General features: G+C 31.4%; 1 protein-coding gene across 1 annotated transcript; it reads left to right on the forward strand.

The window, feature by feature from the left end:
• The first annotated feature begins 924 nt into the window (after nucleotides 1–924).
• On the forward strand, nucleotides 925–13,522 carry LOC132753643 (hemicentin-2-like). Its single transcript, XM_060744139.1, has 8 exons — nucleotides 925–1,088; nucleotides 3,025–3,306; nucleotides 3,611–3,889; nucleotides 8,390–8,671; nucleotides 10,080–10,219; nucleotides 11,061–11,232; nucleotides 11,819–11,938; nucleotides 12,645–13,522. The coding sequence occupies exons 1-8, from the start codon at nucleotides 1,016–1,018 to the stop codon at nucleotides 12,671–12,673; spliced, it is 1,377 nt and encodes a 458-aa protein (XP_060600122.1). The 5' UTR covers nucleotides 925–1,015; the 3' UTR covers nucleotides 12,674–13,522.
• The last annotated feature ends 57 nt before the right edge of the window (nucleotides 13,523–13,579 follow it).

The raw sequence follows: 13,579 nt of genomic DNA on the forward strand, positions 1-13,579 counted from the left end.
TTAGTTGATGCGTAGTTAATTGATAAAATTGTAAATAATTCGGTCTCAGGCTAATATGACATTCTTCAGCCCAATAACAAGGCCATTATGAAAACATTTAACTATTAACATTATAATATAAACCAGCATTATCTAAGGTAATTTCATTCGTCACTTTAGTGGTCTGAAACATCAGTACCGTCTTTTGTCTAAGAATGACCGGGTCACGTGAATCTGTGGGTGAAGCAATCTCTTCTATGGCGAGTAAAAATATATATATTTATCAAAGTTTTAATATATTATTACATTAGCATTATAGTATACCCTCTGAGGATTTGACTATTCTGTTTTAGAATATGGATAAAATATAATATTTCAGTGCGTAATGATTTGATATCCATATTTAGAGTTTAGTGAAAATCATGCAACTATTTGACATTTTGTCTGGAAAATAAGTAGACTACCAAATCTCCCCCTGGAAGATGCCTATTAACCCTTGTTGAAATTTTATAAGAAAACCCGGTACCCGCACCTGTTATCAGGCGTGGGGTCAAATTGTTTTTAATTTACCTGCTTGGGGAAACAGATTCTTCCAATGCAGTCAGTGCAGACTTTGATCAGCTGGCATGTTGACTGATCATGGTCTACATTTAAATTCCCTCGCCGGACTCAGACTGTGGTGAGAGACATGTGGTTTGACCGTAACCACTCGGCCACGGACGCCCCCACCGGCTGACTGACATTGCTTTCATATGTTTAACATGCTCATGGAAATATTATTGTTTCCGTTTTTTGCTTAAATAAAGAGGTTCAAGTAAAATATGTCACGACACAGCAATATTCAGTGTCCTGTTCTATATAAACCTTGTGACATATTTGTTTGTTTAGTTACGATAAGTTATAATATGTATCAACATGAATTATCACCCCTTTTATAAATAAACATGATGAACCCCAGATCTGATAATGATAGTACATACTGTATATGTACTATATTAAAATGTTGATATAGAATAGAACACTTGCAGAAACAAATATGTTGGAATTAAATGTATACAAAATATGTATAATGATCTTTATCCTGATGTCGATGATGTCAACATCAGCTGGTAAATATATATTTTAAATTTACAATGATTCACTGCTGATATATTTTCTCGTTTGTTCATATAATCATATACATGTATTAATATATATAACATGTCTGGGCAACATTCAAATATCTCAACAGCCTTATATTATACTCGTTTCAGTTTTGAGTGAACTGTTTTGTAATATTTCCGCCTATGTCTACTTGATTTTACATGAACTTCTCAGTTACCGTATTTTCTTTTTGAAACATCGCTTTGTATAATAATAGGTCAGGTTCCATTATGATTGTATTTATATAACAAATATATTGCTAACAGAAAGTTCATTACAATTAACAGTTATATTTTATATTAACATTTTTAGAACAAATATTACATTTTCGAAATACGATCTCATCAAAAAAAGGGAACATTACAATATACATGTAAATGAAAATTAGTTATTTAAATCATAAAACAAACGTCATTCTATCATATCTTATCATCATTCTATCATATCTTATCATCTTATTTGTCTTAAATTCGTAATATAAATAAGAAAATACAGCAGAACACCCCGTCCTTTATGTCCTTGTCGGCATTTTGAACAACAGCTTATTGTTTTAAACAAGTTTGCTTCAAAAAGAAGTTTGTTAAAAAAGAAGCATGCGAGAGGTCTTTTTGCTGCTGTAGAAGATTTGTTTAATTTGAAAATATTTGGAAAAAAGACACAATGAATGGTTATTACAATTATTTAACAAAATAGAATTTATTTTATAAATTGAATATATAGTTTCATAATGAAAGTTTGTTTTACACTTCAAGTTTTTATGTTTTGAAAGATTATATGCCGGAGAAATGGACTTTTTCTTTGCGCATTAGGGATACTTTTTCTTTCTACAAAGGGAACTAAATTAAAATAAATGATATGAATATTAAAAGTAGTATCAAATTTGCTTGTAAAATTCAATAAGCAAATTTTCGGTGAATATTTTGGTAAGTATATGGAAACATTTCCTCTACATTTCCCAAAACGGGCATAAAGTATGTTAATCAAACAATTTTAAGTCCAGGATTTACATAAAAAATATTTTATATCATTTAATTGGAATAAACAGAATATAAAGCTGCAACCACAATATTTTAAGAAAATCAAACTTGTGTCAAATTGTGCCATTTGCGCCGAAAAATCCCCGTAGCGTTACTTAGTCATACCGGGAGAAGCAAAATTTCGGTACATGGTTCACTCGGTCATATAATAGTGAAGCTCAATGTTCACTGTTACTATTTATCGTCACTGTTATTATTTATCGGAAAATGAAATAGTAAAATGCTATTCAGAAAACAATACTGTAATCGATTTATACAGTTTAAAAAGATTAAAACGGAATGAAACATCCACGTAGCGCTAAGTAACGTAAAAGATATTTTCCTATTTTTCTTTGTACCGATTCGTTCACTTCGATGTTAATTTTTCGTTTAAGTTAAGTCGTATTTTGAAACGAAGCATGCGCAAAGCAAATTTTGTAGACTGCTCCTATTGGTTTTAAGCTGTAAATGAGAATCAGATACGCAGAAATGGATGCCGTCAGCAATCAGTCTGAACACTGTGGAGAGGTCTGATGACCTCTCCAGTAACATAATGATTTAGACAACAGATCCATATACAAAATGTAGTTGAATTCCTGACGTACATGTTTGAGGTTTTATGTTCAACATGTACACATACTTCTCGATCAGGGTTTCCTAACCCTAACCCTACATTTTAAATTACTTAGCAAAGGGAATAAATGTTGTTGTTGTTTTTTTACTTTTAAGTTATTAGTTTTCCGGAATATACAATGTACATACATATTCACCATAGTCAATGAAGTGAGCTTTATGCTGTTGTCTCTTCTGACACTTATCTGTATCTAGAATGTTTAATGAATAGCAGGTACCAAAAACATATCTATTTGCTTTTATTTCCAACAAGGTGCTACAGCATCAGAGATTCGATCCTATCCGATTTTAGAAGGAGAAAACCTGCTGGTAATCTGTAATGTAACGGATAGTCCGGACCTTGATGTTTACTGGACCAAAAACCAAACGAATAATCATTTTATACAACAAGGAAAACGTTTAGAAATCCTTAATATTCAGAGAGAATATTCTGGAAATTATATATGTCACGCATTGAATACGTCATTTCCGGTCCAGGACTACAACGAAACGGATGTAAATAAAACCGTCCAAGTCGTCAATGTAGATGTACAATGTAAGTCAGTTATTTGATAAAAAGTCTTTAAGAAATATTCAAGCTGCCCGTTCATCAATAATGAAACACATCACATGGCAATCATTCTGATAAAACATGATCTAAAATTTTCAAATACATCATCTAAAAATATTTACAAAAGATCTAGCTATATTTAGAATATTTGCGTTTGAAAACGCCTCTCACAAATTAAAGCTTTATTTAAAGCTTTATTTAGCGATCTGCTCAAGAAAAAATCAAATTTTAAAATATTAAAGAAACCTTAATAACCTTCAACACGTTGTTACTTTTATTTCAATACTAGATCCTGGAGAAATCAATGGATTCTCTCTTGAACCGGTAGAATTGGTAGAAAATCAGACGTTCACTATATCTTGTGGTTTCCACGCTAACCCAAATCCAGTCTGGTCTATATTTAACCGAGATAATGGGTACGGTATGATGGCAGCTACAGGACAAGCCAATGTGACGTTGGTCTCGCCTAAGGTCACGTGTGACTATTCCGGTTACTGGGAATGTACCGGGAAAAACATGTTAAACTATGGTGTAAATGTTACACGAGGACAGAATGTCACCGTCTACTGTAAGTAGCTCAATAATTAAGTTTCTATCATAAAAAAGACATCAGTCATGGTTACGGTCGTTGTTTTGTAACATAGAGGATATTGAATGAGTTTAGGTTTATTGCAGAATTTGTTTAACGTGTCCAATAAATTAAGTAATGAAATCAGCATATATATACGGTGATATTTCCTTTGACTATTTAACACGGAGATGGTTTCATTCAGTAAATAAAGTAATGAAGCTACGTGTCTTCGCCTTCGACACGAGATCTTCTTTTGCAGAATTATTGTGTCGGCGGGTAAAAATCTTCGTATCGGGGTCCTAAATGTGTCGAGTCGTCATGTATTGCCTCAAAATAATAAAAAAAGAAAAAGAAAACACGATTATTGGCCAATTTATGGTGTCTTCGACTTTCGAGGCCTCAAAATACGAAAGGCGAAGACAGGACGACACCAGACATAAAGGGCGCCGATGCGAAGATTCCTACCCGCCGACATGATAATTTTACACGAAATAGTATAAATCAGTTTCAGCTTAAGTTTTTATTAAACCAAGGCATATCATATGCAACTGGTTATAACAACAAACAAACAGAAAAATAACAGTCAAAAATCACTAATATCACAATATAAAAAATACAATTATGACTAGCTAAATAAACAAAAAGAAGATCATATTGTTCATTTCAAGTACTGAATTCAATACAACATGTATTTTATATTGTAACAAATGGAAACGGAGAATGAGAAGTATGAGTTATCTAAATTTTAATATAATGTTTTTACAAAATAAAGATAATTTTAGTAGAATATTTTTATCACAACTATTCATTAATGTGTCAAGTTTAAAAATATTGGGATGAATGTAAAACCTGGGAAGAAGAGATTTACGTCTTATGTCATTAAAGTACGAACATTCAAATAAGAAGTGAAATTCATCACCAATAGCTTGATACGGACATAAGGAACAGACCCTATTATTATGATCAATTGCCAAATGTCTGCCTTTTTCGATTGGTAATAGGTGATTCATTGTTCTAAATTTACATAAATATTTGCCTATGTCAAAAGGAAGTACATCTAGATATTTTTCAAAACAATGAGTATTTTTATATGTACGATACATTAAACACTTAGAGGATGTATCAATAGTACTATGCCAATCTTGTGAAAATTGATCTTGTAGTCTAAGCTTCACAATATTTTAAAGTGATTAATATTATCTACCTTCTGTAAATGAAAATATTCTGACATGCCAAGATTACTAAGTGTTTCTTTCACAAAATTTATCAATTTAGAATTAACAATATTCCTAGAGGACAAAGACAACATTGTTTTATAAAGAAGTTCACATATCTTATTTTCCTTAGCATTTATAATTTTACTCCAGAAACACAAAACCCTTGCTTTCACTTGTAATGGGAATATGCCTAACTCACCATAAACCATACAATTAGGTGTAGAAGCTTTTAAATTCGAAATAAATTTACAAAAATACAACTGAAATTTTCTAGAATTTGAACTTGTTCGAATCCCCAAACTTCACTTCCATAAAGAAGGATAGGTACAACCATAGAGTTAAATAAATGTAGTTGCAAAGAAATTGGTAAACATAATTTACGTGACTTTTGGATCACAGAAAACATTGCTCTTCTAGCAATATCAACAAGAATTTTCTTTGATTTCAAAAATTTACCATTATAATTAAAAAGTACTCCAAGGTAAGTAAAGTTATCTACCAAATCAAGCTTTTTACCATCGTACATGAAATCAAAGTCATCCTTAGGTTTTGACTTACTAAAAACCACTACTTTAGTCTAAGCTTCATTTACAACAAGATTCCATATATTACAGTACTCACTCATAGCATTTATGGCATCTTGCAAATCAGTTTTGCTTTCTGCTAAAAGCACTGTATCATCAGCATATAACAAAAGAAACAATTTAACATAAACATCAATGACATCGCCACTAAGACATTCCCGAGTTGCGTTAGAGATATTTACAAGTCCTGTATATTTATTAGATACAAATTCTGACAAATCGTTCAAAAATATAGAAAACAAAATTGGTGAAAGATTTTCACCTTGACGTACACCGGTAAAACTACTAAAGAAACTAGTCAACTCACAGTTTACTTTAACACAAGATTTAGCCTTACTGTACATATTGTGGATTATACCAAGACACTTACCATCAATATTATGTGACAAAAGTTTGTGCCATAAATGAAGTCGATTAACAGAATCAAATGCCTTCCTATAGTCAACAAATGCACAGTAAAGCTTTTTATTACAACTTAAATAATAATCAATTAACATCTTTAAGGAAAACATATGATCAGTGGTACCATATTGTGATCTGAACCCAGCTTGTTCTTCGTTAAGTAAATTGTGGCATTCCAAATACTCATTCAGTCTCTTATTTAGTATATTGGTAAATAATTTGCCAAAACAACTTAAAATGGTAATCCCTCTATAATTGTTGGGATCAGATTTGTCACCCTTATTTTTATATATAGGATTAATAATACCCTGACTCCAAATATCAGGAAAAATACCTGAATCCAAAATAACATTAAACAATAAACAAATAACATTTAAAACAGATTCATTATTTACATTTTTTAGATATTCATTTAATATATTATCAAACACAGAATTTTTATTATTTTTTAATTTTTTACAACTTTTTTAATTTCCTCAATAGTTATTTCTGCATTTTAGAAGCTATTATTACAACTTATATTCTCAAGATCTAAATCATCTAAATTGTCAATATCTAGATCAGATTCATTTAATTTAACAAAATGTTCAAAAAAGACTTCTTTTGAAATATTATTAACAGTATCCCTGCTATCCGTGCAGTATCTATTTAACAAATTCCAAAAAGCTTTTGGGTCTGACGACTTTAACCCAAGTATCCGTTTATTAATATTATCTTGATAAGACTTAATTTTCTTGTTTATCATCTTTTTATAAGATTTTCCACTAGACACCATTGATTGGAAGTTAGTATCAGTCTTATTTCTTCTATAATATTTCTTATCTGACAAGTATGTTCTTCTTGCTACTTCACAATCATCATCAAACCACTATTTCCTACGTGATTTCTTACGTCTTTTAGTACTTTTTTGTACAGTAGGCCTATTTTTCACATCAATAACCAAGTGACAGCTATCAGCAGCATTATATAATAGTTGAGAAACTTTCTCAGTAAAGTTATTAATAGTATTATCACAATAAGTTTTACTTGTCAACAATTCTGAGAGTTCTACTTGTAATACAGAAACACTGTCTAAATCAAAACTATTTTTAAACACATTATTCACAGCTTTATCCCATATGGGTTTTTTAAACAGTAGCACCACTGTCATGAATACCAGTGACACATGAACTATTTTGTGTTAAACATAAAATAGAATCAAACTTAATCCAAAAAAGAAATGCTATTATGAATATCCGATAAAATGGGGTCAAAATCTCAAATTTCAAAATCAACAATATTTTGAAAAACACATGGGGAAAGTAAAACATAATCAACTAAACTGGTATTTTTACAAGTAGTTCGACCAACATGAAGGTCACTACCACATCTACCATTAGCTATCAATAAATTTATGGACTTGCATAAGTCAATCAAACGGTTACCAAAATTGTTTACATTACTACTATCTTTGGAAGATCTATCCAATGTAATACCATTATTTAACAGGTTAACAACAGACAGCTGTTGTCTAGTAATACCATCAAAGTTTGTATCCAATATGTATTTATCAAATTCAATATAATCTTTAAGTGAACCTGTTTTAGCATTAAAATCACCCATCAAAACAAAGCTGATTTCACCATACATAGTTATAATATCAACAATATTATTTTCAATCTTGTCAAAAATTTCAATATTAGAATACACTGACCCTTCAGGTAGAAAGTAGATGACAGAAAATATTAAATTTGAATCATTATACTTATACCAAAGACAATTTTCTGTACTTAGTTCTAAAACCTGAATATTATCAGACAGTTCATTTGTAACAAAAAACCCAACTCCCCCAGATTTATTCTTAAATTTTTTTTACGGTTTTTACCAAAGTAGACATAACCATCTAAACAAGGTTGGTCAAAGTCATCTAATTTAGTTTCAGCAAATGAAAAACATCAAATGTTTTTACAAAGTCTATAAAATCTGGATTATCTAATTTTGAAACAAGACCACAGACATTGACAAAAGAAATATTAAGATATGTATCATTATCAACAGTTCAACACAATAATTATGATCAGAAACAAAAGCCAGCCACCTTAATAATTCATTTTTACGGAGTCGCAAAAGCGGCACGTACTCATTTCTTGATCTTACGATGATAAAGGGTTAATTACTGACTTAGGAAAAAACACTTTAAACTTTGTATCAATTTCAAAAAATGTACATGTAGATCTATATATGTAAAATGCAATGATAATTAATACATATATAAAACAAAAAACTAAATTGTTGTTAAATATATTTTGTAATAGGCACTCCTAAACCGATGTATGGTAAGAATCAATATCAGCTATATGGGAAAGTCGGTGACCCCGTCCAATCAAACATGTATGCTAAAGCAAACCCACATGCAACATACACGTGGTCTAAAGATGATGGGACAGATATTTCAAATGCTACAATACAAGATGATGACTTAGATCAAACTAATTTAACATTTCCTATGTTCTCTGTACCTTACTTTGGCAACTATACTTTAAAAATGGAGAATAGAATAGGAACCAATTACGCTCATTACCAAATACAAGCAGACGGTAAGTGGTTTTATCACATTATTTCAATCATGTTTGATACATGGACACGTAATTTTAAGATTTATTGAATTTTTATCATAGTCCGTAGTCGATGTTACACCAGTATATCTTAAGAGCAATGTATATTATTAGTTAACAGATTATATGGCCATATATAAACGGTTATATTGTAAACAACCGTTTATATATGGCCATATAAACTGTCAAGAATCTTTAAAACCGATTCATAATACAGCAAACTTCATTTTTTAAAGAAACAAGTTAGATTTCTTCATAAATTGACAGCAGCCGTTAATAAAACTATAAAACGTCTCGATTAGCAAATGTAAAGCGTTGTTACAAATGTGCAGTATTATAAGTCGACCATTTTTTGACTTTCTGAAGGTGCTGAAACACTAATATAAAAAACATTTAATTTATGATAAAGAATAATTTATGATACAAATTTTGTTCTTAAAAATCATGTATTGTTGGTAAATATTTAAAATTCTTAATCTATGGCTTTGAAATATAGATACAGAATATATTTATACAGATAACGTATATAACTGACAACTTATGTTTAGGAAATAGATATCAATTCTGAGTGCATTGTTGTAGAATAATGCACGGTTTGAGTTCAAATGCGTAGTAATATAATCACGAAGGCCGATAGGCCTGAGTGATTAATTACAAAGCATTTGAACGAAAAACGTGCATTATTATACAATAATGCACGAAGAATTAATATCTATTTCCATTCTAACACGTCAAGAAAAAATATAATTATTATTATAAAGTTGGACTCTATGTTTGGTGGTTTAATTTGTTTTCGCCTCAGAGTTTCCCATAGAAACGTTCTTTAAAGGCTGTCCCGGTTGGTTGAAAAAAGGTGTCGATAAACCTACCGTGTGTAGAAACATTTTGAGAAAAACAAATTTTGAAAACGTTGGTAAAACTTTGTTTGTTTATTTTATTTCATTCTATAATTTTTCAAGCGAAATACAATTTTTTAAAAGTGAAATAAACGGAAACTTAACTTGTTTGCGACATTAAAATAGCGTTCTTGATTTGATTGTTTTGCACGTGCTGTTTGGCGCTATATTGTGACGTCACGTAAACAACACTTTAAACGTCTGTACAGCGTTAACGACTGAATTAAAGATATTGGTGTTCGGATTCATTTTCTTAGTTAGACCATTTTCTTTCATTCTAGATAGCTTTCACAACAAAATTCGACAAAAAATGTTTTTATTTATCAGATTTTTTAAACAAAATGGCGCCCTCAATGTGAAAATTCACAGGGAGGTAATAAGAACGGCGAGTGCATTGTTGTAGAATAATGCACGCTTCGGGCCTTCTTTGTCTATATAGAAAAAAATCCGATAGTGTTAGAATTAACTATATTACATCTGTTTGATGTTTGAAGGTGAACCGGAGACCCCTACTTATTTAAGGATATCTGACGTCACGACGGACAGTGTGACACTGCAGTGGACTTCCGGTTTTGACATGGGTTCAAGACAACATTTTATTATAATGAAGCTGTCTGGAAACCAATACATACGAGTAAGACTTGAATGTTAAGATGGAAATCAATACATGTACTGAGTATATACAATCAGACTGAAATTATCTTTTATATATAAAACTAATATATGAGCCGCGTCACGACAAAACCAACATAATGAGTTTGCGACCAGCATGGATCCATACCAGCCTGCGCATCCGCGCAGTCTGATCAGGATCCATGCTGTTCGCTTACAAAACCTATAACTGATAGCGAACAGCATGGATCCTGATCAGACTGCGCGGATGCGCATGCTGGTCTGTATCCATGCTGGTCGCAAACGCACTATGTTGGTTTTGTCGTGACGCGGCTCATATATATTGAAGGTTTAGTGAGAACAACTATAAAGGCTACTGGTATATCTGTTAATTAAAATCAATACTGAATATTATAAGGATGTAATAATATATAATAAAATACTGGTATTATTGTTTGCAAGCAACTGTAATTCAATAACAAACTAATTTAAGGCCAATTATGCCCCAGAAATGCTTTTGTTTCTATGTCTCAAAAGATTTATCTATTTTTGTGTACTTATATAGCTTCCAAAAAGTTACTCACTGGCTATCTGGCTGATAGTTTCAAGAAGAATAATTTCACATTCAGCGCTCCTTTCTCCAGATGATACGAACTTAACTTACATGTTCTAAAATCATTATTAAAACGTTATAAAACTTATGTTTTCTCTTTCTTAAAAATGAAATATTTATTTCCGTCTGAGGCATAATGTATGTACCTTTAATTAACTTTCCCAGTATACTAGTAACATGTATATCTTCATAGTTTTTGTAAAACGTATACTGGGACATTTACGACCTGAATGTTTGACTTTATTTCCAGTTTTCCAACTATATATACGACAATTCAACAAATCATGGCATTAACCAGAACTGGACATATGTGCTCAACAAATTGACAAGTGACACCAACTACAACCTGACCGTTATTTCCGAGAATGATCGAGGATTTAGATCTGGATTGGCTGAACCATCTGTTGCTTTTAAAACAAAACGTTTGTACCTTTATTGACAAATTATATCAAACGTAAATAGAATGTACACGTTATTAAGTTTTGTGAATCACGATAATAATGCATAGGTATCATATGAAATTTTGGCTTTTTGTATATTTACATTAAATTTGTGAAAACATCATCAAACATATAGCCGCGTCACGACAAAACCAACATAGTGCGTTTGCGACCAACATGGATCCAGACCAGCCTGCGCATCAGCATCAGGATCCATGCTGTTCGCTATCAGTTTCTCTACTTGTAATAGGGTTGGTAAGCGAACAGCATGGATCCTGATCAGACTGCGCGGATGCGCAGGCTGGAATGGATCCATGCTTGTCGCAAACCCATTATGTTGGTTTTGTCGTGGCGCGGCTCATTTAGGATCCGGTGACATGAGACATGAGACGTAATTGGCTACGACGTTCATACTTTTGGAAACATTTTGAAATAAAGAAAAATATTTTGATACGTACCGACATATTATAAACAGTATCTTATGTATATACTTTGTTTTACAATACTTTGTAATTTTATATATCATTACGTAAGTGTTACAACATTTTCAATGTGTTTATTTGTTCAGGAAGTCCACACAAAACTAATGTGACGCTGATACTGGGTTTGACATTTGGTACTATAGGAACCCTCGGCATGCTCGCTTTTATTGTTTATGTTGTGAAATTCAAGCGCTTGAAAACGTCTTGTGAGTAGAACTTTATTGTTGCTAACAAACAAGTCATATAAACACGAACATGTAGTTATAATTTAATACAAATGTTTCGGCTGATACTGAACGTGTATTTTTAAAGGCCTTTCATGCCCCACATTCTTTTTTAAACAAAATTCTCAAAAGCCCTTTTTTAGCGTCCTGTTACAGTTTCCAAAATGTTACATAATTTCCAAATTATCTAAACCATATTTTGCTTCTGTCGCTTTTTGGCAATAAGTACATTTGTAATTATTTATCACCTTGTATGAAGGAAACAATACTACTTTTTTATTTTGCTACTTTAATGAAAAACAATTCAGGCCTACATTCTCTGGGTGATAAGCATCAGACACGTTCTGAAAACATTATTTTAACGTCTTAAAACTCATGTTTGTCCTTTCAAAAATCGAAAATATATTTGTTTGTGTCTTTATACTATATTTGAAATAAAAATGTATACTGAATTGATTTTCTGTACTTAATTCCATAAACTAAAAGTTCTTGTTAACATCCGGTATTTCTTTTAATTAAAACTTTTTGTTCTATTAAATTTCAGTAGATCTAATTGTTTTTCAAAAAATACCAATTCCTATTAGTTTATATTACACTTTATTTAGGACGAATGTAATCTATGACAGTTATAATTATATCACTTTTATAGAACTGATGTTATCTAGACAGTTATTATTTCATGTTACAGATGATACCATGAAGGAAGGTGTTTATTAAACAAGCTAGCCGCCGCCGCCGACGACAACAACAACAACAACAACAACAAGAACAATTAGTGATCTGACTCATTAATATCTCAGCAATTATCACGCGTCTCTATGTTAAAATGTGCAAATACATTTACTTATAGAACAATTTCTATTGATACATAGATGTTTATGCTTTGTATGCAATGTCTTGTGCAATAATATTAACTAAATTTAAATGTCTGTCTGCTCTTTCAAATGAAATCTTGCATAAAAAGGGAGAGAACTGTTCAATATTAAGTTTATAATATTATGATAATGATTATAATAATAATAAAGTACTCAAATTTTCAAAATCTGTAAGAAATCCATGCCCTACATTATTCACAATATCTCTATATTTCATCATTCATAAAACATAATCCCGAGTAACATCTATAAATGAGCTGCGTCACGACAAAACCAACATAGTGCGTTTGTGACCAGCATGGATCCATCCAGCCTGTGCATCCGCGCAGTCTGATCAGGATCCATGCTGTTCACTATCAGTTTCTCTACTTGTAATAGGGTTGTTCAGCGAACAGCATGGATCCTGGTCAGACTGCGCGGATGCACAGGCTGGTCTGAATCCATGCTGGTCGCAAACCCATTATGTTGGTTTTGTCATGGCACGGCTGAAATCATGTTTAACCCCGGAATGATTGGTTGTGTAATTCAAACCTGTAAGTCCATGATAACACCAACGAACAGTATATTAAATATATTGAGATTGATTAATGGTATAAAAACTTTTGTATTGACCTTTTTTGTCAAATATCTTATTGCAATGCATTGTAAATATAATGTATTTCAGTGTTTATATTAAATTATTTTCAAAATTTTTAACTTTTATTGGTCTTTACAAATAGAAGTGCTAACAATAGGTACTCCTCACCTA

The sequence above is a fragment of the Ruditapes philippinarum genome, unplaced genomic scaffold (assembly GCF_026571515.1).
Source record: "Ruditapes philippinarum isolate M1 unplaced genomic scaffold, ASM2657151v2 ctg1119_1_1_1_1, whole genome shotgun sequence".
Classification (NCBI taxonomy): Eukaryota; Metazoa; Mollusca; class Bivalvia; order Venerida; family Veneridae; genus Ruditapes; species Ruditapes philippinarum.